This window comes from Paralichthys olivaceus, chromosome 5, assembly GCF_024713975.1.
Source record: "Paralichthys olivaceus isolate ysfri-2021 chromosome 5, ASM2471397v2, whole genome shotgun sequence".
In the NCBI taxonomy this organism is placed as follows: Eukaryota; Metazoa; Chordata; class Actinopteri; order Pleuronectiformes; family Paralichthyidae; genus Paralichthys; species Paralichthys olivaceus.
The window spans coordinates 14,155,420-14,182,954 of NC_091097.1; the positions used below are offsets into that span (position 1 = coordinate 14,155,420).

Sequence of the window (27,535 nt, forward strand, 5' to 3'; positions counted from 1 at the left end):
ATGGATCAAGTTTCTTGCCATAGCGATCGGGGGATAAGCCACAGTAAGGAGGTCCCGCCAATACATGCACTCGACCAATCACAAGTCAGTCAATCACGACGTCTCACCAAGTTTTTATATCATCAAATGACACAAACCATCTCTGAGAATAATATATTAGACACGTGCTTTGACTTTTTAGTTTGATCCGTGTCCCATCAACTAACATAGAGGAGGCAGGGTTCATGACCTATACTGCCACCAGACACCAGGTGGCGCTCAAGACACTTTGGCTTCACTTTTGGGGGGGCAGTGATGGCGTCCATCTTTCTATCTACAGAGGCATGGCTGATAGTTTGTTAATGTCTGTGTTAAATGTTAAAGTTCGTGTTACATTAGTAATTGTCATGCTTTTCTTACCTGCTTTCATTAAGTCCCTGAAATCTTTAAAAACAACACTTTTGCCACGACGCTGGCTCTCGAACGTGACAGTTGGTAAGAAATGATGCAACCACCTGAAGCCCACGCACATCCTTTACAGGACAGCAGAGATAACAGTGTTAATGATTAAATGTTTCAATTCTTTACTGATAAATAATCCTAACTGATAGATTTATTGCTTTATTTGTGTCTGATCAAGCATTATTTTGGTTTTTGTTCTGAATTTCATCTTTTTATGGTGTCCATGATAAAGTGAAGAGGCTGTTTACATGAAAGACATGAGAGTTAAAGAAGGACACACATAAACAACAGAGAGTACAGAGTCTAAGAAACACTCTCCCTCATAATTTCATTAGTGGAGCCCTCCAGACGATGAACACAGATCAAAAGGGATAAAATTCCTTCCATTCTACCATGCAGATGCCAAAAAAAACATGGTAGAAAAGCGCTGACTCTCCCCCGTGGTGCCTGTTGCTATATTTGCCTAGAGTGGAGCGGGGAGGCTGGGAAAGACGAGGAGGGGACACAACTGTGACACCTTCAATTAGGGATTCGGACTTGACAGCCTGCATCTCCTGTCCTCACCCTCCCGCTCCACCAGAAGAGAGCGAAGTGAGAACAACGCAGATGGAGTTCCTGTGAACGTGCACAAGAATGCATGCATGTAGAAGCCAGAGTGGAAGGAAGTGGAAGGTTTGTATGTGCATTGATGTGTTCAGACAAGTAAGACAATTCAGTTTGTCATCGATGCAGCTTGTAGCACATTAACAGCCTATCAGAATATAGGCATCTGATATCATACAGAACAACCATGTGCATTCTAGTGTGTGCGTGTGTGTGTGTAGTTAACATGTGCGCCTGGAGCCTTCTCTGGACATAGTCTCACTTGTTATCACAGTACAACATCTTCCTGCGGTATTTCATGACATTTACTAACATCTGTTGCTGTGCGATGGGTTTATTTAAACACAGATAGAAGAAAAAATGTGACAAACACTGTTTTGCTAATCAAGCGAGAAGAGTGGAAAACCCCATTAAAGCCAAAACATAGAGACTGCATATCGAGTTAAGACAGAAATCGGACTTTTTGACATCTTGACTTATAAAAGAGTAGAAATTGCTATACTTTAGAAACCTGTCATTTTCCATGGAGGAAAAAACGCATTCACTTGATCTGGACAATTTTTCAGAAAGTCTGTCAGGAAAATGTCAGAGTAAGTGAGAATACAGCAGGAAAATGTTGAATTCACAGCCAGCAAGTGGGCGCGTTGCTGATGTTTTCTTATATGTGACAGATACAATTACAAAAAATACAAATATCTAATGATGCAAAGGAGGAGTCGTACACATAGATGATGCCGACGTCAAATTGGAAAGACAAGATTTGAAAGCTGTCGATGTGCTGTAAACAAAACCCTTTGCAGCTGGATTTTCATGTCATGTCCTGCCTCTGATGATAGCTGGTGAGATAGTTAGAGCTAGTGAGCCAACTTTTTCTGTTTCCTTGAATATACACATTAGTTCATACCTGAGCTCACCAGAGACAAGTGTGGACAAATATTTAGAAATAATGCTTGGCTTTGGATCTACTTACTTGACACAGTGCTTCAAGGACTTTTTACTAAAAGATATAGTATAAACATAAATTATAAAACTACTTTTATTGTTAATCTACATGATAACACAACACTGCAGCAACACAGACACTACATATTCACAATGTGTGTATGTGCTAAAATACACTATCTATAGCTTATATTATACAATTGCCCTTTCATGGCCATTTACAATGTGCCCACACGTGTTGTCACAGTAAACAGTAAAGTTGTGACCATGGCAACAACAACCAAATGTCAGATGGAGATAAAGGCTTAAGTCCAGGCAAGAAAGTAAAAAACTGAACTTATCCTTAAGTAAATGATTGCCTGACAGAGTAACACCATTATCAGTGTCCTTAGATTCTAGTGGAATTAATTTGGTTACTTTCTGACTCACCTATCTAAATATATTTCAAATGAAGATTGATTTATTGATTTGTTAATAATTTATGAATTTATCTATTTGGTTCAAGTGGACAAATACAGCAGAAGAGAACACATTCTGTGTTTTCTCCTTAGATTGTCAAAACAGGAAACACAAACACAAAAGGTAAATCACTGAGGTTTTGCAACTAATGCATCAGATTGGCAGAGAGCATTCAAATTCCAAACCTGATTTTTTTTACATTAACTCTCTTTCACTACTGCTCTTTGTAGGTAAATACTCAGGCTCATTTCAATATCCACGCTCATTCTGCACTGTACCTCGCATTTAGATACAACATTTGCATATTTTAATTTGTTTACAGTGTGAAATCTGTTGCCGCTGGTAAATATTTGGACAGATGGACTGTCAGGTAAAGAAGGGAGAGAGGTGTGAGGATGACTATGAGCCTCGCTGCAGTCTCTTACTGGGTGACCCTCATGCTGCACAACACACAAAAACACACACAAACACACGCACGCACACGCTTACAACACCACAGGAGCAGGAAGAGGGAGCGCATGCCTCAGAAAACTGGCACACGCATTTTCTAACCCTCTGCCTCTCCCTGTCTGTCCCCCTGCATCTTTGTCCTTGCACAGAAATAGCAAAAAATATGACTGGGGCTGGGAAGGTCCCATGTGTTAGTTTTAGCCCCACACTGTGCTTTTTCTCCATTATGTGGCATTTAGTCACATTTTATCTGCACCTTTCTCATCTCAATTTTTCTTTTAAATATTTAACTGACACCTTTTTTTTATTGTGACTATAGCACAACATAAGAATAAAGATTTGTTGATTGACAGAAACATATTAATCAAGAACTATTTGATCACTCGTATTATTAATTACTTTGGGGTTTGAACAGTTGATTAAATAAAACAAGCTATTTGAAGACATTATCAAAAATCATGACTGGAGAGGCAAATACATCAGCCAAGATCCACAGTTTGATTTGGATCTGCACCAGACTGCACAAACTCATAATTATCAGTCCCCTAAACATGTCGGATTTTTTTCTATTATTATATTATTCTCTGAGAAATCTAGGGAAAAGTGGAAAAACGCCCACTGAACCAGACCACCACCAAAAGGTAATGGGTTTTGCTCAGTGCTGAAGCATAAGCTTGATGATGTTTTATTAAGGTTATTGATTTTCATCCCACAATGACCTTTACCTGGATAGACAACACAGATGATAGCAACCTTTTGTGCGAAGGTTAATGTGCAGTATGAGATCACAGAGGGGAGCAACAAATTAAAACTAGATTCTCATGTTTAGCTTTTCATCCTTGGACCCGAAGACACTCTCGTCACATGAGATACAGACCCAGCGAGCTCCAAATCCTCCCGAGTGCACATCGTGCTCACTTTATGTGGGTCAAGATGTGGTATCTCTGACTTAAACCATTCCAAAAATGGGTGTGGGTGTAATCACTGCTGAATTCATTAAGTACAGCTGGAGTGCTGAGACACACAGAGGTGAGCACTTGAGTCTTTCTGTCTAAAACAGACAGCTGAATTTTTGCACGCTCTGCACAAGCACACACTTTTTTAATACGCTCACCTTGTGTTTGCGACCGAGTAACATTTAACACATTACATGTCGTCATGGCAACAGATGGTTTCAGTGAAGTGATGAGGTTAAATGGCCGACGCTTGAGTGTAGGTCTTATGTGCTGATGGTGGCTTTTATATATATCACTGGTGCAACATCTATAATGGATGAAGGTTCAATATGCTGCCATCTTTTTTACTCAGATAGAGGAAAAGGCTACTCCTCACCTCTCTCACTGCAGTTTTCACTTTGAGCTGTGTCAGTCTGCACATGGCGGAAATAATAAAGGAGGTGGCACCATACAGGGACGAAGAACTCATATTGTAGCACATGTTCTAAAAGTGTGGGAGAAAGTTATCAGTAGATGCACTCGGAGCCAGCCGTTTATTGCATCTCGTCAGGAATCTCCTCTGGGTCTCCTCTCGCTGACTTTTTTGGAAACCGCACAGATTAAATCACAGCACAGTGACTGCTTCTGTCACGCTCTATTGTTGTTTATGCACACAGGCAAAGGCATTTATACGTTTTTCGAGGATAGTATCACGCACATCTTTCGAGAATCTCCAGCACTCTCTCTTGTATCTCAGAAGCGTCCCTCCTGGCCCTCCCCACATGCTCTTTTGCCTTTGTTTGTTAAAATAAAGATTATGAGGGAACAGCATGTGTCATCGCATTACACTATATTGTGTCAAAAACACACAGGCAGCTCCCCGACAATTAACTACCCACTCTCAGCTGAGTAATGCTGCCGAGCCTCCAAAAAAGACCCCTTTTTAATGTCACCACATGACATTGTGTTATGCAAGCAAAACATTTTGACATGATCGGCTGAGACAGTCTGTTAAAATGAAAATATTGCACTTGTGGCGGTAACTGCTGCACTGAAAACGGGGGCAAGGTCTGTCCAGAACTGGATACGCGATTTTCTCCTCCCCTGTAGGTCTGGGATTTGAGCTCTTGATTCATATCTTGATTTACATACTGTCTTAACGTTTCAGCCAGACAGGCTCACAAATGAATTGTCATGGCTTCTGATGCCTGTTTTATTTGCATGAATGGAGGCTGAGGAGGAGGAGGTGAAGCCAAGCTCCCGTGTTGAATCCACATTTAAGGATTATTTGGAAACAAGGGTTGTTTTATGTTGCGTTCTTTTCTCTTTTTTTTCAAGAGGGAAGTGCCCGCCTGGGGTACGTTAGTCGGCACAGATTTGGCACATCACAGGCAGCGAGGGGCCAAGAACTGTTACCATGGTAACTTTGACACACCATATTGGCATATCTGGCAAGAAACTTACAGTAGCTTTTAATGATTAATACAAATATATATCACAAGATCTCTTCGACAAACTATGGAGTTAGTCGAAGAGATCTTGTGACATTTAAAGCAGGAGACGTTTGAGTGTGAAAGGTGAGCTGCAGGGTATATGCTTGTTCATGTTTATAAAAGCAGCTGCATTTTGGCATGATTTGCTTTCAGTGTTTAAAATCCCAAATGCTGTTTTTTTTAACTCTTTATTGCATTTTACTGCAGAAAGTAGTAATTACCTCTCTTCCTCCTTGTTCCAAAACTGTATTCAATCTTTATCTATGCACAAGGGATCCAAATTTAAATACACATGCATATAAATACTTTATTTCAATTTGATCTCATTGTTATCAGCCCCCTGCAGTCACATCAGAGCCGATGTCAGGAAACTGAATGTATCTGTCACCTTACATCCACTAAGGCATTTGCACTGTGACACAAATAAAAAAACAACACAGTTCCGAAGTGAATTTTGTGACTTTTGGCGTGATTGAGCAAATACATTTTAAGAATAAAAAAAAAATGCACCTGGAATGGAATCAACATGAAGCAATGGTGATCTGTTGCAAGACCCGAGTACACCCAATATTGATGGAGAGGAGAACTGCTTGTTTCAGGAGCTTACACTGTATCACAACAGCTCCAGGATTCATTTGATTTTCTTGATAAATTAATTTGAGGTCCTCTTTGTTTGTTAACAGTCCCAGCTGCATTTGGTTTATTCATTTTCTACGACAGTTGTTGTGTCGCCTGTTGCTTGATCCCAGATTCAAGTGGGCTACATCATCCTTTAAAAGGTAACTGTGAGTCAATTATTTTTGCTAAATCAACAAATAAATGTATATCAGACTGCAGAGGAAAGGGTGCTTCTTATACTGCTAGTGCATAAAAATGTGACATCAACAACGAGCGGTCTGATCGGTTAGATGTGTAGGTTTCAGAAGAGAAACCTTGGGAAAAAATTGACCTTGGTCCACAAAAAAAGAAAAGCATTCATCGCTCAATGAAATTCTGCTGCTGAGGTGAAAGCTCGCATTGACTCGATAAAGATTAATATAGCGAAATAAACACGTCTAGTGTGCAAAGGCCTTAAGACAACAATCATATCCAGCCTTCGGTGTTATGCACTGGCCAGCATACAGTCCATATAAATACTCTAAATCATCACCTGCCCTCCTCTATGCTTCTCCCTGCCATCTTCCATTCATTCTTGGAGCTAATCCTCTCTCCTCTTTATCTTCATCCCCTCTTCACAGTAAGGAATTATAAATGAGAGCTCTTTGTCTCGCAACCAGACTGTGGCAATCCCCTTATATTGACACATAAGAAGGTCTTGTGTCACAGTTGCTTAAGGGTGGCTAACTGCCACACACATCTAAATGCCTTTTGGGTGCAGGCTGTGCAGACAGAGGATAATGAGAGTGTGGCTGCGTTTAAAAATACACTCAGTATTTCAATCTATAATGTACAGAACCTACAAGACATTGTGTTTGTGTTTTGTATGTCGATGAGAGAAAAGACCTTTAGTAGTATCTGAATGGAGATTCAATGTAATAGAAAATTGCGAGTCTAGATTCTGTTGAAAGGGGAATTACAGAAACACACACACAGTTCCTAAAAGGTCTGAACAGCAAACATTGCACTCCGTGGTTGTTAAATATTGTATGTGATTTTAACTGGCCAAATAAAAAGGACCGAAGGGCTGCATCAAGAGTGGAGGAGATCCGATAATGTAAAACACACATTAAAACTGCCCAGAAGAGCTGTTACCATGATAACAACATGGAAGTGGCCCACTTTGTTGCTAGTCGTCTTGAGTGAAGGAGTGGAGAGAAAGAAGGAGAGTAACGGAGGGAGGGAGGGAGGGAGCGACAGAGAGACCCAGCACTCAATGGTACAAAGGGGCATTTTGAATATGGAGCAGAGACGAGCAAGAGGGAGAATCAGCCAACACATACAGTAATTATCCCAGTCAGCTTAGCCTCCACTCTTAAGCTTCAGTTTTCAGACATGCACTGAGTTCCAGACACGTTCCTGAAAATCATCCAGAGGGGCTGTAAGTGAGAACGCAAATGTCCAAATCAGTTTGTTTCAAGTGACAGACGCGAAACAGAAATAAAAGAAAAATAAAACAAATATCTCAGGATGAGAAAGAGGTCTCATGCACATAGAAAAAGCCAACAAACTAGTCAGCTTGGTCAGACAACGCGATTAAAAGCTTTTGACGATAAGGGCCAATGTCAATGTGCTGTAAAACAACAACACTTGTAATGAACAAGCTTCACTTTTGTGGCACATGTAAGCGATTATATAAAAAAAAACAAAAAAACAGGGCTTTTAAATGAATGTATTCTCTAACTCGTGCTGTTTCCCACATGACAGAATGAACAGTCAAGTACAGCAAAACAAAACCCACAATGTTGAGGAGGAGATAAATATATATATATATAATCCATATTAAAGCAACAAAGCATAGATCTGTTTCATAAAAAAGGTTGAATGAATTAACATATCCAGGCCATGTTTACAGTCAGAGCAGAGATGGAGCAGGAGGACCCTTCAGATCTTGGCCGTGTCTCTTCAGAGGAGCAGCACTGAATCTTACCAATGTGTATGTTTATTGTTTGGAGCCCACCCCCTGCTCTCATGTTCCAACACGCCCTCATTTCCTCTTGATTGGAAATGAGGTACCACCGCTCCTTTCTGAGTGCAGAAAGCAATTGGCTCCGCTCCCAACCTGCCATTAGAGCTCAGCTGCAGCCGTGTTGGAGGCATGTGTCAGCCCTCATCATGCTAACTGACACATACATGATGTCACCCACACTGGCAACAAAAGTCCCATGGAGCCGTGGAGCGGCCCACACCGAACACCCTCATCATGATAAAGATCTCATCATTACCACTTGATGAGCGCTGGGTTGGAGATGAGAGGAGGAAACTGGCTGCATCTCACATGCAAATAGATTTTATACAGAACAAACCAGGCTGCTTACAGTTATGGAGATGTCACCATGGAAGCAAAGAAGGGACCGCAAACAACATGGAGATTATGCACAGCAATATGGGAGAGTAAGGAGACGCTGCAGATAGCAAACATCTACCCTGATAGTTGTCCTGGGAAATAGACCACCGATCGCCACTATACAAACAATTGATTCTTAAAATGAGTTTGTCTATATCTATATATGATTTCGGTTATTGCAGTGGTTGTGTTAATTATTTAACATATAAATAGATATTACTGACTTTCTGCTGCTGAAGAACCCTGTAAAAACTTGTGGAGGCCCCTAAAGGAGTGTCCACTGTTACAATAGAGTGGCTAATGGAGATCTAAATGAACTTTCAACCAAATTTTAAAGACACAGGGAAATAATAATCACAGTTGCTCTAAAGCAAGACGTTTCTGGGTTCAAACCTGACAGTTGGACAGGTACAAGCAGCTTGGGTTAATTGGAGCCTCTAAATTGTCCATGGGTGTAAACGTGTTGACCCTGCGATACACTAGCGACATGTCCAGGGTGTCCGCCGCCTCTAGCACAATGTCAGCTGGAATTGGCTACAGCCCCCTTTCCCTCCAACCCTGAAGGATAAGTGATCTAGATAATGGATGGATGTATTTTTCATGGAGGTACCGAAAATACCGTGGCAATGGGAATGGGATGAATGGCCTCCTATGATTTTACAGTGAATTATCACCTGAGTCTGCAGCTGTCCTCTGCTTTCTAGATCTATATCATGATTTCAGCTCATTGTTTAGTTGTCCATCCACAACTGAACGGTTTTGGTTCACTCTCAACACTCTTATAACATCTGTTTTCAGCTGCAGCACACAGCTGTTTGCAGCAAATAAGCTCTGAATCCATTGAACCTCCTGTTCTACGAAATGCTCTGCACCAAACAGCTCACAGACAGACAGCTGATGAACAGAGTGGAGCATTTACTTCACGACTGAAAATCAATGTTGCCCTGTCTTCTGGATGTTTAAATAAGCAAATGTATTCCAACATGTTCTACTTACATCTCATTTTCTCAACTTAAACAGAGCAGCATGGTGGTACAGTGTTAAACAACCCTTGCCTCACTGCAAAAAGGAGCTTGGCTTGAAATGCAGCTGTACTTTGGCTTCTTCCCACCAAGTCCGAAAACATGCAGATTGGGATTAGTTTAATTGAAGACTCTTAATCAACTGTAAGTTGTGAAAGTGAATGGTTGCTTCTCTCTCTCTTGCTTTCTCTCTCTCTCTATATATAGTATATAGGTCCTGTGATACACTGGCGACGTGTCCAGGGTGTACCTTGTCTCTCTCATTGCTCACAAATGTTTTCTGCTGCCCCCAAGTGCAAAAAAAGTCTCTTATTGCAGATATAAGTCAATGTGATCCAGACACAGTTTCTAAAATACCTTTAAGACCATCTTTGTGGAGCAAGTCAGATATTAGTGCAGGCGTTGCTTTGCCAGAACTGATATAAGTCTGAGAAGAAAAGGTCTTTAACCGACTTCTGCACACAAGACAATTCCAGACATGACAACTCAAATAACTTGGCCACAGTTTGTAATCGCTCAAGTAGACATATCTCCGACTGTTTTCACTCTTGTCTCTTTCATCCACTCTGAGTAGTTACACTGTTTGCTTTATCTTTGCCAAAACACAGTATCAAGAAGCCAGACTGTGTGAAAGGCCGCTTTCAATTCATCATCTCTCTCACCCCAACACTGCTACCCATGCAACTGTAGATCATCCTGTGTTTATTTAGTCCTATGTGTTCACCTTTGCACCTTCTCGCCTTCTTTCCCTGTCTACATTGTTGCATCTGCTTCTTCTTCTTCTACTTCTACTTCTGCCTCTCCCTCCAAGCCTCACCTTTCTTCCTTGTGTCCAGACAGAGGGCTTGCTCCCCCTGTGACAGGTTGTCAACACTCTAGATGAAACAGTCACTTCCACAGATGTGTAGCTTCAGCGTCAGGTGAGGATGGGGGAGGTGAGGGGGAGAACAGAGCATCCACCATGGTGTTGGTGAATGAGTGATCCAGCAGAAATTGCACTCAAACCAGTGTTGTACTGGTTTTAATGAGAGGTTCTGGCATCTGGCGAAAGGTTCAGAGTCATTTGGGCAGTAACAGTGATCTGACAGAAATGAATCATTCAGACCTCAATTAAATTAATACATGTTAAAGTACTTCTGCCAATGAGGTTATTTCATCTCAGTTTATGTGTCTGTTATACATCTTATACACAAAAATTAGCAGTTATATGCAGTTTAAAAAAAAGGTTAACAGGTAAACCTCCTAAAAAATGAATCAATTTTCATTGCAAACAAAAACCAGATGTTAGCATGTGTTGAGTGTTTTTTTATTTAGCTTTAGTTAGGAGGATTTTGCGAAAACTAATGGAAAGATTACCACGATTCAGAATAGGTTGAGAAAAGAACCTCTTAAATGTTAGTGTGTAGAATTTAGTGACATCTAATGGTGAAGTTGCATCTGAATACCCCTCACCTCACCCTCCCCTTCCAAACATGAAAGAGAACCGGTGCTAGCCTTCAGACTTCATAAAAAACTCAAAAGGTGTTTAGTTTGTTTAGTTTGGACGACTGTAAAAACATGGCGGCCTCTGTAGAGAGGACCTGCTCTCGATGTAAATATAAAGTGTTTAAACATGAAGGGCCCATTCTACGGTAAAGAAAAAAAACAATTCGTACAGTTAAGCTGATTAACTCGTAGTGATAACAAACCTAGGAGATTTCTATATTGAATTTCTGCACTTTCACCTAAATCGTACAGCCTGGACCTTTACATTTTGTTGTGGTAACGGATCAGGGAGCAAATCCAGGAATTGCTTTCACTTCTTTAGCAGTGTGAAATAGAGAATAATTCACTCATCGTGATGATGAAAAGAAAAACGGGTGTGTACAGGGGACAATGATGTAATGGTAAGGTGAGTGTATGTATAATGGTCATGTATGTATAGGATATAACTCAGCATGTCCATATGACAGGATGTATCACAGTTGTAGACTCTCCGCAGTGGTCCAAGTCCCAGCCAACGAGACTCACACATTGCCCCTCTCTGAAATTTACATTAGCTACAGAAAACACTGTACTGCAAAATCGACTGTAAAATGACGTAGTTTTTTTAAATGCTGAGTTGAGTCTGATCTTATAGAGTTCCTAAGGTGACCAGGATAAGTACGTTACAGTGAATGTACAACAACCCTTTTTTGCAAAAGAAAATGCCAGTAAATGTGAAGCTACTGAACAAAACATTACTGCATGTGATGTTGGTTATTAAAGCTGCAGTGTGGGAGCTTTGAATACAAACTAATGCCAGTTACATGCAAGCTCTTGCCCAAACAAGTTGACAAAATACTGGCAGGTAGCTCTGTCTCTCTGTATTTGTCTGTGGCGGCACTCCCATGATCTGCATCAGTAGCAATGCGTTTCACAACTACCAGCAAGTTGTCTTACCCTGAAGATGTGAACAAGAATAGCGACGGAGACTGAATAGGCCAAAGCAAATGGGAGTATGGCAGAGATGTGGTGGGAAAGCAGAGGGTGCATCTGAGAAAGGTCTCTGATGCGCCAGATAAAAAAGAAACTGCATTTAGAGGAAAGATTAGAGTCGAACACAGAAAGTAGTCAATGGAAAAGACAAACAATGATTGGAGGGCAATAAGGAGAGAAGGGACAGAGGGATGCCACCCTACACCCTAAGTTGCAATTTGTAAAATATTAATTGTAGGATATGTAGCTATTACATTTACTGATATAATGGTTGCCGTAGGACTACAGACATTTCTCTGATTGTGTAATCCCTCTCACTGCCAGAAGGAGGAGACAACAGTTTCGTACTACAGGTCTAAGTAATTAATTCATCTGTAATTCTGTCACACGCATCCTTCATCCGCAACCAGGCAGACGCAGACATTAGGAATTGCAGTCCCCCACCCACACAGAGACCATCTACCATGGGTGGCGCTCCACCTCTTGCCATTATGCAGTTGAGGTGGGCGATCACGGGAGACTAAAAAGACATAAACTTGTATAAACCATGTAGAGAAATTGATAAAGATGAATAATGATAGGGGCTGTGCCTTATCATCTTTTAACCAACTCTTAGAAGCCAGGTGAGCTGTTCCTCATTCAGGGAGCATTGTCACCCTCAGTGTCATTTATTACAATGAATGTGAAGAGGCATAAATGCTTCGCTTAGTGATTGGCTTAGCTTAGAACTTAGCTTAGCTTAGAACTTAGCTTAGCTTTGAACTTTGCAGCTCCTTGAGGATCTGCTTTTGAGCTTTGTGCATGAATAAAGATAAGTTTTCATTCACAGTGAGAAATATGCCTTTATTTCTTAGTCTTACAGGAATATATATTTGAGTTACAGTCTCTCTGCCCTGGCTGACTCAAAGCCCCATGCAATAATAATCCAGTATCTTATGTCTGAATAGTGTAATCAATAATTACAAAAGTTATAATGCATCCAAACCATAAAGAAACTAGAATTCTATCCTTGCAGTTGCAACTTGTCTGCAGCAGGTCAATTTATATCCAAGTCTGTCTAGAATCTTGTGAAAACTTTGAAGGAATATAATAAAAATGGATTATAATTAGCATATTCATTCTTGAGTTATGGCCCAAAAAAGTATTCCGGAAGTTAGCATTGACCTTGACTTTTAACTACCCAAGTCTATTTAGTTCGTCCTTGTATCAGGCTGAACGTCTGTGACAACTTTGACGAAATTCCCTCCTGCCATTCCCAGAGATATTGCAAGGATTGGACAGATGGACTGACAACCTGAAATCACAAAGCCTGACACATGAAGAGAGAGGCCTGTACATGGCCTCTGGAGGATTATCCCAATATACGCTTCTGGGAAAAAGCAATTCATTCCTTTTGCACACTCTGCAGGAACGAGCACGTCTACATCCAAGAACACAAACCTGTCAGTCCACTTCCGTATATATATTCAAACTCCGCTGACAAACACAGCAGCAAGAAGACAGGTCACCCCCCCACACATACTGTATATACACACCAAATCAGAATGTGGGGAGTTTGAAAACTCGTTTTTTAAATCTCCTATGGCTCCATAATGAGAAGAAACACTGTGAGTTAAAGCTTTTGTTTGGGCGCATCAAAAAGATAAATGTCCATGTGGCTGTGGTACAGAGAGATACATTGCTCAGCCGGACAGTTAATTAGAGCCACAGATCTTTTCACTGAAAGTCTCTCTGTAGCATGACCCTGCAGAGTGACACTCACTGGATTGAGGACACAGATACTGTGTTGCAAAGACACCAGCACAGTTAAGTGGTGACTAGATGCTGGTGAAAAACAAATATGATTACTGATGGGGTTTTTATAGATTATTGACTGTAGACATGTATTTTTAAAATCAGGGAAAGGTGGAATAGACAAACGTCAGAGAATGTTTCAGCATAAACACACTGGGCACAATAATAAGTCCGGATTTCCAACTGAACAGTGGGTGGCAGTGTTGTCCAGCTGCCACACCTGTTAATGATTCGGCCGCCGATTGTTCTGTGTGCAGCTGCTGCTAATGTTCTTCGTTAAGAGAGACCTTGAGCTCTGATAAAAAGGAGACGCGGGGACAAGCAGAGGTTGCACTCTGGTTCAGTCAGTCCCTTGGATTAGCTCGTTTCATACCACAGTGTCTAAGGACTGCTTCTCAGCTGACAGACATGGCTCTTGGATGCTTTTTGTGGTATGTTTTATTGGCGCAATGAATTTCTGAGCACTTTTTGTTCCATTTACCTTTTAAAATAGAAACTTTAATTAGATGTTTGTGCTTTACTGGCTTCTCTTGCAGGGTTTCAGGGATTTGCTTTTTGCTGTTTGGTGGCAGTCTTGGTTTACCAGCCATAAAAGGTAATGACTTTTTTCTTAATTACCACATTAGACCTCATGAATATCTGTTTAATCTATAATTGTTAATCCTGCAGGGTATGGATATCCGTATATATCTGACTCACGCAACATTGGTGACGATGCGGAAGACGAAGCTCTGATGTCCCATGATTGGCAGGCTTCCAATGGCCAGCCAAGTGCCACTGCTTACGCAAGCAACAACAAGCTGTCAGCTGCACGGCAGCCGGCCTCGGTCGCAACTCGACAAACGGTGCCTAGTGCTCCTGCAGCAGAGCGCATTGTTAATAGTGAGTCAAGGGACTGGGGCCAGAGGGACGCCAACGTGCCAATGGTCTTTCCTTTAAGCCGCAACTACAAGCCAAGTGACCCTGCAAGGCCTCAGCCAGGCCCCAGCACTGGCTCCAATACACTTGGCGGGGGCTCCCGAAAAGTTCCCAGTCTTGTTTTTGAGGATGTCTTTCAGTATTCCGCAGAAAATGCAGCGCAGTCCCCAAGTGACGGTGGTGTCTCCAATACTGCAGGGGGGGGCGGTCAAGCTGGTTATGTGGGGTCTTTTGAATATTCCTCAGAGCCCTCGTTCCAAAATTACCCAGCTAATGCAGGAGGTCAATGGGTCGCTACTTCTGCGAATGAAAGCCCGTCCTCTGGTAAAACTAGTTACCAAACAAATGATGAGAGCCAAGATAGCCCTGAGGAAGAAGTTTCCCTGATTGTGAGTGAACCAATCCTTCCTCCTCCACCACCACCTTCATCCTACATTATCCAGTCCAGAAACGGCTACCAGAGAGTCAGGTACCTCTTCAACAAATCCAGATACTCGCCAGTATTTGCCCCTCCACTGCCTGTAAGACCGATGGCACCTGAAAGGCGTAAACCAGCTGCCCCTGTGGGTGTGAAGAACCCTCAAAGGTTTGTTCACCACTAAGATGTGACTTCTCTACGATTTTGAAAATATACCTAATCATTGTGTTTTCTTCCAGAACATAAAGGCATAGTGTCCACATAAAAGGTAAATGTTTTGATTTTAATCTTAAACATCGCAGAGTAAATTCAAATGACTAACTCCTGATTTTCCTGGTTGCAGAACGATGTGCTCTCCAGAAAATAAACTTTTAAATTTCAACAATTTGCTGTCTGCTTCAATGTGTGACCAGATGTATTTGCTTACAACACAATTGCACATGCTTAATGTTAGCTAAGCAGCATGAATGAACCAGACAAGCAAAAGGTGCAACTTTAGTGTTAGGTTTCTTATGGGTATCCTTAGGGTCAAATGCAGGTTTTGGAAATGGCACTGTTGCCGCCTCATGTGTTTGAGTGAGTTACCTTGGCATTGAAATCCTTGTTTCCCAAATCCCCTGCAAGAAAAAGGCACGAGTGTTAAACAAATGGAGGTGCTGTGTTCTGTCAGTGAAAATCATCTCAAACTTTGTCATCAGATTATAGAAGTTGATTTATTTCAGTTGAATATCTATAATCTGCAACAAAAAAAAGAGTCCATCTCAGATGTCGTGACTTCAAAACGCACACACGAGGAGCATCTGAAATCATGCACATCTGTTATCACTGCTGCACAACTTTGGCATAAAGTTAATGGATTGAACATGTCAACAGTGATCAGCGGTAGTGACATGGGAGGGGAGGGGGTGGGTTCTCTTACCATATGAAGTCCGTGCAGTGGCTGCAGAACGTCGGCTGCTTGAAAAACCTCGCGGTGAATTTGTGGTTCTTTACTTCGTGCACGTTTTTCTGGCGCAAAGCACCTTTTCGGGCGAACCGGTTTCCGACCCCTGCGGAGTCACTGTAGTGTAAAAGGTGGTCAGCCATGGTGCAAAGGAAAAAGGGGGGGAAACTCCGCAGCCCTGGACGTTGTCCCGACAGACGAGTGAAGGCGGTGGTCGCGTCCTCAGCTCCGGATGAGTGGCGCTGTTCCTCAGTCCGCGCACTCACCTGCTCTGCGCCTGCACCGCAGCTCAGCGCCGCTTTTTCATTCACTGTGACGTAGGGCCAGGCCGCCTTCACGCGCTGTGGGAAATTCTCACTTCAACGGGGAACTTTTGGAAGAAGAAGAGTTTTAACATCTTCAAACTGCTTACCAGGATGGTCAGTGTGTTTTAACCAGAGTATTGAACACTTAATTACTTACAAGGCACCTCATGGTCTGACTAATCATACCTTTAATCCCAAAGTTAACCTGCTCTGGCAGAGGCCTCTTAACCGATCCAAACATTGAGCTATAGCCTTAATTACTATTATTTACTTTGACTGAGGAAATACAGCTGGTTGTGTCCTTTGAATTTTCACATTCTCTGATTCTACAATTGAAAAGCTGGTCCTGCATGTAGGTTTTTGTTTTATGTAGTGCGTCTTTTATTTTTGAAGCACTTTGTAACTTTATTTCAAGAAGTTCTATTCATATATTTCGGTCATAACGTCCTTTAAGCATATTTTGAAAGAAACCTAATCTTGGCCTCACAGACATGTTCCTTATTGTAGGTGTAGGGAGATATTGAAACAAATGTATACGTTACATGTATATATAGACTGTTATAAGCGTATATACTTGAATATAAGAATGGTATGTGTTATATATATATATTTGATTTCTATTCAAACACTGCAGAAGAAAGTTTTTTAACAACCAGATTGAAATTTTACCGAAGAGCTAATTTTGTTCTGACAAAACTCGACCAATAACACCAGAAGAAACACGGGGAAAGAAAAAAACCTACGAGGAGCACCTGAAGGCGACATGTCTCTCCATCCATTGCTGTATATACCACAAACAGCGTTGTTGCGCCACCCAGTGGGATTAAAGTACACTGCAGGTTGGAGCACGGAGTCGTGCATCAGTAACTCATCTCTCTGTATTCAGAGCCTGAAAGTTTACTTTAGTAAATCAGAGATTTCAACGTTGAATACGTTTTCAAGAAAATAATACACAATAAAACATATTTTCACGTTTATGTGTAGACGCTTTTATTTGAGACAGTTTCGTTTCATTTACAACACAATAGACATGTCGCTCTTTCCGTCAGTAGCAGCGTCTGTTGAGTTCATAGAAGTTAAAAACACGATGAATGCTGCGGACAGAGAAAAAGAATAAAACATGTGCGGTTTCCATGGCAACGGGCACAAAGCCGCTTCATCGCGGAAGACGGATGTGACGCAAAGTGATGAGGAAGTTTTTGAACCGTTTTGAGCGCTGAAGTCACAGCTGGACGTAAGTGGCTTTTTATTCCGTTTATTGTCTTTTCACGGACTTTGTGTTTACACCACGTCGCTGCTAACAGGCAGTCTCATACAGCCCGTGAGAGGACGTACCCACGGTGCTACCCCAGTGCTTTACTGTGAGCTGTAGTTCGGCTAGCAACACGTTAGCTGCCCTTTAAATGGTGTCTAGCTAGTTTGTTGACATCGCTAGTTGTTGTCATCAGGTTGTTTTGTTATGCTAACAACACGTGACACGATGCTTTAATACAACAAGGTCTCAAGCTGCAGTGAGTAACTCAGTTAAAGCACTAGCTAGCTAACGTTGGCTGTATGTACAGAGTAGTAGTATTAGTTTCCTTATTAGCCGTGATAAGAAACTTATTCCTCCTCCTCAGGACACCATGAGCAAACGTGAGGACTCATGGGAGAGGCTGGACGCTGAGTTTGACCATTTTCTGCTGGACATGAAGCCACATGTCCTGAAACATCCCAACAGGAGAGGTGAGGTTTCACTGCATCACATTTCTCCTCCCTCAACGTAATTCAACTTCACTGTTGTGGGTAACTTCAGTTCAGGCTCTGTTTTGTGCCTTTCAGCAGTTTCAAGTTAGTGAATCATGCCGAGGGAAACCAATGTGATGTGTTGAATCTCTTCGTCTGTTCTCAGAGCGCCAGCAGTGTGCCGTGTGGATAAAGAAGCTGTGTGACCCGGCCACGTGCGCTTCAGGTCTGATGGGTCGTAAGAACCGCAACATGTACGCCCGCTTGCTTCTTCACATGCTCAAAAGAGGGGTCCTGGAGGCGCCTTTTATCAGCAGACCAGAGCCTGGCAGCCTCAAGACGCTTCCTACCTACATGGTTAGGATGGCTTCTTCATCAAACCCTCACGTACCCATATTACCATCTAGTACTGCGACAACATTCTGGTTTCAAAACACTTTTGCGCCCTATGTTGTAGTTTAATGCACTTCAAAAATTCTGTCATAACTAAGGTAACACATGCAATGTCCACATAGTGACTAAAAAAAGGTTGCTCGAATCTTATGCAGTTGAAACTCAATAGCTGCCATTGTGATTGGTTGCATTTACGGATGAAATCATTTAATCCAATTCTCATCTTCTGGTTTCAAATTTGTATTTCTAGTCCATCTACTTCGATGAGCCACTGGCGAGTGGATCTGCGGAGCAAAGCAATGCAGGTCTGCCTGACTGGCTGACAGGAGAGCTGGGCGACTTTACTGATGACAGTTTGAGTGTTGGCCTCCTTAAGGACAGACCCAGTTCCACACCTGTCGGAACTCATCGCAGGTACTTTTCCACTGTACATCATCTTGCTCAAATATACACAGGGAATGAGAATGGGTTGGTTTTATTGTATTAATTGATGTTATTGTGTTTTCAAGGCACTGCTATATCTTTTAAAGGTGTTAAGTTGAATTGAAAAAAGACAGAGTAGTAGCAAAATTTAAAGGTAGGACTTGTGGTCTTTACTGTGGGGAGTCACAAATGTGGCACTCCTGACCTCCAATATTATTGCTTTTGCAAACCTTTGATCCTGGGCATTGATTTATGGAAAAACTAAGAAATGTTCACACATGTTGATCATACACCCATTGTAGTTGTATGATGAAATGATGTATGACGGAGAATACTTTTTCCCCCATTCTCGTGTCTAATGTGAACATGAACTGAAGCTCGGGTCTTGTCTAGAGCAGATATTAGTTGGTTCTCAAATGCTAGTTGACACAATATTCCTATTTTCTGTAGATCTTCATTGCTTACAAGAAGAAGCCATTGATCCACACTACACAGATTTTGTCTGAGGAGAGCCTGTCTCTTCTATGTTCTTAAAACAGTTTGACACAAAACACACAAATGAACTGAGAGGGGGGGTGCACATGCTTTCAGTCAAAATGTCACGATAGCCATAACGTTTTGATACACGATAGCCATCATTTTGTTATAACTTTCTCTTGGTTTCTGACTCATTGTTCTTCTCTTATCATTTTGTACACTGTGACATCATGTCAAATATTGTCTTTAAACGTTTTGCTGCAGGAGGAAGGTTTCAAGGCATTTAGTTATCACCAACTTAATGTTTTCAACATAATGTGGGTTGTATGTTAAATAAAAAATGTTGGTGTGGCTGTGGATTAGGGGTGGATCCAGGATTGTGAGATAGGTTTTTTTCTGAATTTTCCTTGATTTTCACAGAAAATAATTCATGGTTCTTGATGGAAAAAAAATCAGGCATGTTTAGGGGACTGATATTTATGTGTTTGTGCAGTATGGTGCAGATCCAAATAAATCTGGATCTAAATGATTTCTATAAATTATGTCATAGGAAAAAGATTATTGAAAAGAGGACGCTCTTCTTGTTCCAGCTTGTGATTTAACTTTTCTGATGATGGAGATTCAGACGCTGTATAGAGCACATTTGATATCTATCTAAGTATTCTGTTTAAAAAGTGATTTTACCAGATTGAAAATATTGAGCTGTGAAGCTGGATGCACACAGCTTTTATGACTGATCGCCCGTCATATTTGCTCAGCAGCACTATCGGAGAAGCTGAAGACATTGCCAAGTACTTGCATCAGTCTGCCCTGGCTGTCCATTCAGACTTTTCAAAGAGAAGTACTTCAAAAACAGCATGAGAGGACGAGGAACCTCTCATATTCTCATTCCATCTTTCTGTGCCTGTCCTCGTTGTACTTTCCCAGTCGCTGAACCTGAGGTGTAACCCCAACAGAGGAGAGAGGAAAGCACAGTATAGAGTCTGGTAGCTCATTAGCATTCTGTGTTTTTCTTTGACTGCTTGCCGTCTATTCTCGCAAGAACATCAGCTAAATGCATAATTCTTGAATGTATTAAAGGATTAGAATGGTCTGACTGAATGACTAAAAAAACCTGTTGTACTCAGGTCCTCGTGTAAGTTCATAAACATTTACACGTTAATGCGTGAGGTTTTTCAACGTGCTGCTTGAAATCATCAGTGATCCCTCGTTGCTCAAGGATATTTGCTCTGACTGCAGGCGCTTCGGGAGTTTGACAAAATGATGTTAGTAATGGCTCGAGGTTTTTTATTCCAATTAACAAGAAACGTAATATCAGAGCCCAGTGGCTTGATATGCTCATTAGCATAATAATAAGAGAGCTAGTAAAGAGTCTAATATCCACTGTGGAATTGTGGAAGAAATGGTACAGGCCCTTTGCTGCCATATGTAATTATGGTAAACTTTTATTGTTAAAGGGTTGTTGACTATTTGATCCTTTGAAAGTGGTCAGTACTAGTCTGTAAATATTGTCACAGTTCCATTGTAAAGCCCACGTCCCACTAGTAGTACTTATATTGATTAGATGTTTTGAGTTTTTACATCGACATCCAAAAAATGGAAAACAATGGCCCTAAAGTGAGATGATTTGACACGGAGGCATTGTTAAATCAATATTGGCCAGTTTGCGTAATTAATTCTATAGCTTTATGCGTGGCCACCTTCTATAAGGCACAGCCATTCCTTCTCTCTGCTGTAGAGGCTGTGGATAGAGAGGTTTTGTGGGGAGCAGACTGCTGAGTACCATAGTGTCTGATTGGGATAAGACCATGAAAGACCCTCAGATCACAGGCTAACGTCCTGATGGAGAAAATTATTCAGGCCAAGGGTCTTTTTATGTGTCTCTCTCATTTAGATAAAATTAAATGGAAGGAGCTTGTCTGACTCCCTCCCTATGATACGGCAACGTTTGATCTCGGTCTCATTCACCATTAGTCAGGTGATGGCCAGGGATTCTTTTCGCTCGTAAAAAAAAGTCTTGCCAATTTGAGTTACAACATATGAAGGTACAGCTGGGATGGTTTTCTGTTGTTTCTTTTTTTCCACACAGAAGCGGAGGTGATGTGTTTATGCACGTTAACTGACACGTTATAAAACCTTCATTAGTCCAAAATGCCCTGTGTAAATTCCAGCATGCAATCAAATGCTGCCATGGTATTCCTAATTTAGCCACAAGATGGAGCAACTGCTATTTGTATGCACTCACTGAGGCAGAGGAATGCTGTGGGAAAGCTAATGCAGCCAGTGACGGTCAAAGGATCACAGAAAACAGCTTTGTTGATTAGTCCACATGCCTACTCCATCTTCTCATGTCAACTGGAGTTCAAAGTAGAGTCACCCTGATTAAGACGTGAGGGGAAAATGACATGTGTGGTTGTTATTGACATGTTAATTTGGTAATCAGCTCTGCGAGGGTCAGGTTCACTGCTAAAGTTTAGTTGAAGAGCATGTAGTTCTTTCTTTATCTCTGTATTTGGCTCTACTCTCCATCTTCTTTGGTATCTTTTCTGTTGTTATCTTGCTCTTGTCTCTCTCTGACTTCTGCTTTCAATCTGTGTTTTCAGCCACATATGAAAACCTTTAACCCACCCCCTTTTGACTCCCCCTCCCCTATTTTTTTCTCTCTGGCTAAGTGCGACAATAACAGTGTACTTGCACTTGCAGGAATCAGCCGTTGATGTTGCTGTAAACGCCTCTAGTCTCTCCTGTATAGGCCAGCATGTTTCCACTGATCTTGCAGCCTCCGGGTGCTGTGGGGTTATGTTGGAGGGTGTGCAGGGGCAGAGGGATGTTTGCGTCCCAAGGTCAGACAGCCTTCCTGAGATTGCCCGAGGCTGAGACCTGGGCCCTCTGGCTATGCACCTGGAGGTCAAGCTTGGGTATGGATGTCAGGACGCTTTAATCAGCCGAGCTACAGCTTCTGAGGCTCTACATGGTGTTCTCAGCTTTGTGTGTGTGCGTGCGTGTGTGTGCATGTGTGTGTGTGGCTCTGGCCAGACTTGCCACTGCTTTGATCTCTGGGCCTCAGACTCCAGACACATCTGATTCAATTATCCTCATCCACCTGTTGACTTAGAGGCCCAAGATTGTGAAGCTTGGCCCCCCTGTCCAAGTTTCACAGCTGCATGTGTTTGTGCATGTGCATGCAGGTGTGTGTCTGTGTGTCTGCGTGTGCATGCGTGCACAAACCAACTACTATGTGGTTTGAAAGTTTTGATTTTAATTGGTTATAGATAAGTGAAACCAATCAGTATTAGTATTTTCCTGTGGTACCTTATTTAATCTAAGTTGTTTACGGACACCTGAGCTGCTGTATAGTGACTGTTGCTACCCTCTCATTGTAATTGGTGTGTAAACAAGTTTAATAGGTTGCAGGGTAATACATACACTTTTAATGTTTAAAACAACATGGGGCATGTTACTCAGGGTCTTCCACAACCATACATGTACAGAAGCAGAGTGTAATTATTACATTATTATAGAGAGCTGCAGAAATCTGTGCAGTTTCAAGAGTGGACTTGTAGTCTTAAGGCAGTGCACTGAATGTTCTTCATTGAATTAAACATGAACAAATCAACCAGGTTCAAGAAGAAGTTACAATGAAAGTAACAACTTACACTAAAACTCTTCCAATGAAAGATTTCAGAAAATAACCTTTTTTAAGTGAATAAAGAATAAAACAGAGACAGGTTGCATGGAGTGCTACATTCATCACACACTTGAAATGAAATGAGAATTGTGCATGATGAGTTGTGAAAAAGAAGTAAAACAAAGTCAATGTTGGGAAATTTGTGTTGGATGATGCAAATCACTCAGGTGGCTCCTGCAGGTATCTGCTTGCAGTGCTTTCCTCCATGAGATAAATGAAAATTCTCAATAATGAGCTCAGTACATCTTCCTGTCGTCATCATCTTTATTTAATCAGCATTAGTGCCTTGTTTGTCTGCTTGTAATGAGACTGTGTGTGTGTGCGCGCATGTTTGCCAACAATATAAGCAGTTCCCTTGTTAAGCAGCTTGTTCAAACCATGATGGACATAATGAGGGACAATGAGATGAGTTGAACTATTATAAAAAGATTGAACAAGCCATATACTGGTGCCATGTGGGCTGCACATGGAAACAGGCTGATGTATAGCAGCCACGTTTATTGTTCAGATGGGATGAAATGCAGACCACAAACCATGCAACCGATGCCAGATGTTGATCTGTGTAAATAGCTAGGCACTCTGCCTACGCAAGCACATTCATAAGAGACAAGAGCAGACTCTAGAGACATACAAATATACTGCAGGATGACCGCTCATTGCTTTATCTCTTTCAGGAGACTACTGTATGAGGAGAAGATGCCATCACAACCCATGGCCTCCAGTCCAATCAAACAGTCGCCGAGACATGATGCCAGAAGGGTTAGTTCATCACTGTACCTCAAAACTGTCAACCATACCTCTGGACTTCCTTTGCATACTTGTCTAGAGATTCATGGAGTAGGTTTTTTTTATTTTTATGTTGCAAGGTAGCCGTGCTGACACATTGCAACCTGCTGATGCAAATAAAAACAGTAGCCACAAAGTTCTGCTCTCTTCTTTAATGCCGACCAATTTGGAAATTCCTGGTCTAGTTTCCCCATGAAGTCAGAGGAAAGTCCCAGGACTCACAAGTTGCTGGTTCAGGAAACAAAAATCCCTAATGATTCTGATACGACACAATTTTTTCAACTGCCAGTTTATTACATACACCTACCTAAAACTGATGTAATCAAACATCTCAGCTCTGCAAAAAATCCTTCTTTTTATGATTTTTTTAGAGAGGTGTCGAGAACAATATGGCTTTGAAATCATTGTGTGTTATATTATCACTGGGACCATAAAGTTGAATAATCAACTCTCCAAAAACATTATAATAAATCTAACTGCATTTTCACTTATCAATGTTTAAATACTCATAAAAACTTGGTGTCAAATATTACAGATCTACAGATTTACATTTAACGTCACCAAAAGGAGAACATCATGAGCTCTGTATAGATGACTTGGCAGGGCTGCTGGGTTGGCTTGTATTAGATAATTCAGGTGCCTGATAAAGTAGGCGTGTATGTTCATTGTCCAAGCTGATATACGCTTCATTGTCAGAACTGTTTGTACATCTGTGACTAAAACCATTTGAGGTTATTAATTTGTTGGATTTTAGCAGAGACTGTGACATGCAGCTTTGAAAAGTGATCCACATACTTTGCATTCCCAGATATTGAAATGAAACGTTTACTCTGTTTGTTTGAGAGTGAGGCTCCGCGACCTTAATGCGTTTTTAATCAGATGGGGCATTCAATCCTGAGCCTTTCCACTCAGCCATTTCTCTGTATCAGTGCGGTTCCACTGAGGAACACCCAAGGTCCACACTCCACCAGATGCTAATCAAATTCAACAACATCTCTCCTTTCCGTATCGCTCGCTTAACTTTATTAGATATTTCCCCCCACTTCCAACCTCTCTGCCCAACTTCGACTTGGGTAAACTGATCTTATATCAACAGAACCCTGGAAGCATTCGTATCATACTGTATAAAACAAATCCGGAGGCCCGTTGTAATGAAAGGACCGGGGGAAAACAAGAGTGACAAGCGCTGTATCTGCGTATGACCCTCTTGTGGAATTTACTGCGTGACGGAAATGATGTGGAACTGCCAAACATCTGGAGTGCTGCATGTGAGAAGGAGGGGAGTGATGGAGCAAAGGGTGGAGAAATGGAGATAACGAGGGAGTCGAGCACTCTTTGTATGGGAGGAGAACACATGTGGGTGTATGTATATTTGTAAGCTTTTGAAAAGTCTTTTTGTCGTTGCCAAGAGAGGAATTATATTTTGTCAAAAATAATAACCTCCATCACCGTCTGTTGTTTTCTCCCTCAGGCCAAAATGCCAGTCAAAGCCCCGTCAGAAATATTTTAAATTCCCTCCTCTAATTTCTATCACCCCTCCCTTTACTTCCATTTTGTTTTTGCTGCTTTACGCATTCTTTTTCTCCCCACCCTTTCCTCCTTAGGTGGATGGGGGGCTGAAAGCGGATATGTCTCCCGATGACAGTGACCTGGAGGCTCGTCTCAACAGCTGGAACCTGGGGGTGAGTCCAGGGGCATGCCTTGAGCTTCTTGGTAAGGTACAGCTGTCAACCGTTGTAACTCATCTACAATGACAGTGACTGAATGCCAGAGCTCACGTCAACTCAATAGTGTATTGATGCTCAGTTAGCTGTATTGCTTACACACTGAACACAGGGGAAAATATCCTTTTCACCTATGTCCTCTTGAAACCACTTCCCTTCCCGCTCAGTGCTATTGTGGGACGTGAGGGTAAGATGATGAGGGGTTGTGTAAACTGAGAATTTGAAAATGCATCTGTCTGGAGTGCACCGGGCCAGGGCTCGATAAGCACTGTGCCCCTCATGTCTTTTCTTCTTACCCGCATGACCCAGAGTCTCTCTTTTTCTCTTTCGTTTTCTTGTCACCTCTGTCATTCCCCCCACATTCTTACATGCTGATTTCTTTTCTTTTTTGCAGAGCAGCTCATCTCTTTCGGCTTTTCCGACTCTTTCTCGGTTTCTCTCTGTTCTGCCATTCTGTCATTTGCCATTTCTCTGTCCATCCAGCTTCTCTCTGACTCTCATCATTGCTCTCCCTCTCTCTTTCAAGACGAGGGTAATCTGAGGTCTCCATCAGCAGACGTGAAGCCGTGCACTGCTCCGCTTTGCACTCCTCTGTGTTGAGACTCTGATAAGATGCATTGCTTGGCAACGCTCCCCCAAGCCTGCATCTTTCAAATCAACAGATGTTCCTTCACACAACCACACAACCACACAATCTCTCTCTCTCTTTCTCTCTCTCTCTTTCTCTCTCCCTCTCTCTCTCTCCCTCTCTCTCTCACTCACTCACTCACTCACTCACTCACAGACACACACACACACACACACACACACACACACACACACACACACACACCCACCCTTCAAGTTTACAGAAGTTTCATAGATGCACTACTTCAAAGCGCCCAGCTCTTACAAAATTTCAGCACAACCGAGCGTCGCTCTGTCTAGCACATCTTTAGCTTTGCTTAAGATGTTCAGCTGCAGTCTGTACCAGTTTGTTCATCTCACCTCTAATGTAAGACGGTGTCGGCATGGAGGTCATACCGGACAGTAAACAGCAGATTGCTCGAGACTCAGATAAGAGTTTCTTTAAGATACACAAAGCCCGAGACAGCTGGCCTACCACTGGCTTCTTCATTCATTTAATCTGTGGCTTGTGTGTTGGAGTCAGTAGAATTAGGCGCAGTAAACACTGACCTGCCTGTAAAGACGAGAAAATATTGCATAAAATCTTGACATATTTCTTCATATCAATTTAATGGTAGTCCCCTCCACTTGGCCATCCATTGTCTGTGGTTAGAAGGGTGTGCTTACTGCTTGCTCAACACTAGTCCGAAACTAGGAAGTCATCAATCACAGCTCGTTTGTTTGGCTGGAGAGTCCGGCCTTGTGATGTGGAGTGTTGTTGCTCTTCTGCGTACATCCATCCATCCACGTCAGGCTCCAATGACACAGGACGCTGAGCCAGCTGTGGGACTGGACAAACATTCGCAAACGGGAGTGTGTGCGTGTGTGCGTGTGTAAATGAACAGTCACACACACACACACACAGAGGGGCATGGGCATACTCGGGTGCCCAAGTTTAGTATGACACTGTGCCAGCATTACACCACAGCATTTAGTCTACATGTCTTCCTTACCCTGTGGGCTGTGCTCAATCAAATCTGATGACTGGCTGTCTGTGGGTATAAAAAGAAATCCCATTCTTGTTTTCAGCCTGGGCCCTAGTTGAGAAGGATATTGATTGATTCATCCCTTGGTAAATATGGATTTTTTATTTTAGCCTGCGCCAAATTTAAGTAGCAATTCATCACACAACATGGCATCCACTACTGATGCTGCGCTGCACTGACTGTGTTCAGTGGTCTCTTCTTGTGCACACATCTTTCAGTGTATGCGGAAAATCTGACTGTACTGAAGTCTTCCTTTGTTGAGGGCTTACAGTATGACAGTATGTGGGCTAGTAATATGTCTGACCTGTTTGCATCTAAATCACACAGTCCGGAGGCCGGACCTACTGTCATTGGCTCACCCTTAAGCAACAGATTGTCACCAGAATTATTTTCCTCCTAGGAGGTTCTTTCAGGTTCTCTTCTCTCATCTTCCATTCATTCTGGATTAGCTTTGTGTGACCTCACAACATGATTTTATCATCT

General features: G+C 42.0%; 3 protein-coding genes across 10 annotated transcripts in view; 2 read left to right on the plus strand and 1 right to left on the minus strand.

The window, feature by feature from the left end:
• prkcab (protein kinase C, alpha, b) overlaps positions 1 to 16,176 on the minus strand; it is a 77,172-nt gene extending 60,996 nt beyond the window's left edge. The window contains exons 1-2 of one of the 4 annotated variants that reach the window (XM_069525105.1): positions 15,856 to 16,172; positions 15,522 to 15,553 (exon numbers count right to left, since the gene is read on the minus strand). In XM_069525105.1, the coding sequence (XP_069381206.1) occupies positions 15,522 to 15,553; positions 15,856 to 16,022 (199 nt within the window). In that variant the 5' untranslated portion in view covers positions 16,023 to 16,172. Of the gene's footprint in view, positions 1 to 15,521; positions 15,554 to 15,855 lie in introns of all 4 variants that reach the window. The other 3 variants (XM_069525106.1, XM_069525103.1, XM_069525104.1) reach the window with 3 other exon arrangements.
• Positions 13,880 to 15,321, plus strand: LOC109638742 (uncharacterized). Its single transcript, XM_020101866.2, has 5 exons — positions 13,880 to 14,031; positions 14,137 to 14,195; positions 14,270 to 15,104; positions 15,176 to 15,204; positions 15,280 to 15,321. The coding sequence occupies exons 1-4, from the start codon at positions 14,009 to 14,011 to the stop codon at positions 15,180 to 15,182; spliced, it is 924 nt and encodes a 307-aa protein (XP_019957425.1). The 5' UTR covers positions 13,880 to 14,008; the 3' UTR covers positions 15,183 to 15,204; positions 15,280 to 15,321.
• Positions 16,177 to 17,283: 1,107 nt separating the features above from the next.
• cep112 (centrosomal protein 112) overlaps positions 17,284 to 27,535 on the plus strand; it is a 93,927-nt gene continuing 83,675 nt past the window's right edge. For 4 of the 5 annotated variants that reach the window (XR_011241009.1, XR_011241010.1, XM_020101885.2 and 1 more), the window contains exons 1-6: positions 17,284 to 17,418; positions 17,804 to 17,909; positions 18,076 to 18,266; positions 18,553 to 18,716; positions 23,565 to 23,649; positions 25,281 to 25,358. Coding sequence is in view for 3 of the 5 variants with exons in the window: in XM_020101885.2 (XP_019957444.2) it covers positions 17,810 to 17,909; positions 18,076 to 18,266; positions 18,553 to 18,716; positions 23,565 to 23,649; positions 25,281 to 25,358 (618 nt within the window). In the remaining 2 variants the exon portion in view is untranslated. Of the gene's footprint in view, positions 17,419 to 17,555; positions 17,696 to 17,803; positions 17,910 to 18,075; positions 18,267 to 18,552; positions 18,717 to 23,564; positions 23,650 to 25,280; positions 25,359 to 27,535 lie in introns of those variants that run through there. The other variant, XM_020101886.2, reaches the window with a different exon arrangement.

Bases quoted from the DNA above. Each gene is read 5' to 3' on its own strand.
- LOC109638742 (XM_020101866.2), top strand. From the start codon at position 14,009: ATGGCTCTTGGATGCTTTTTGTG. The intron at 14,032-14,136 runs GTATGTTTTATT...CTTCTCTTGCAG, and splicing joins GCTCTTGGATGCTTTTTGTG to GGTTTCAGGGATTTGCTTTT. The intron at 14,196-14,269 runs GTAATGACTTTT...TTAATCCTGCAG, and splicing joins TGGTTTACCAGCCATAAAAG to GGTATGGATATCCGTATATA.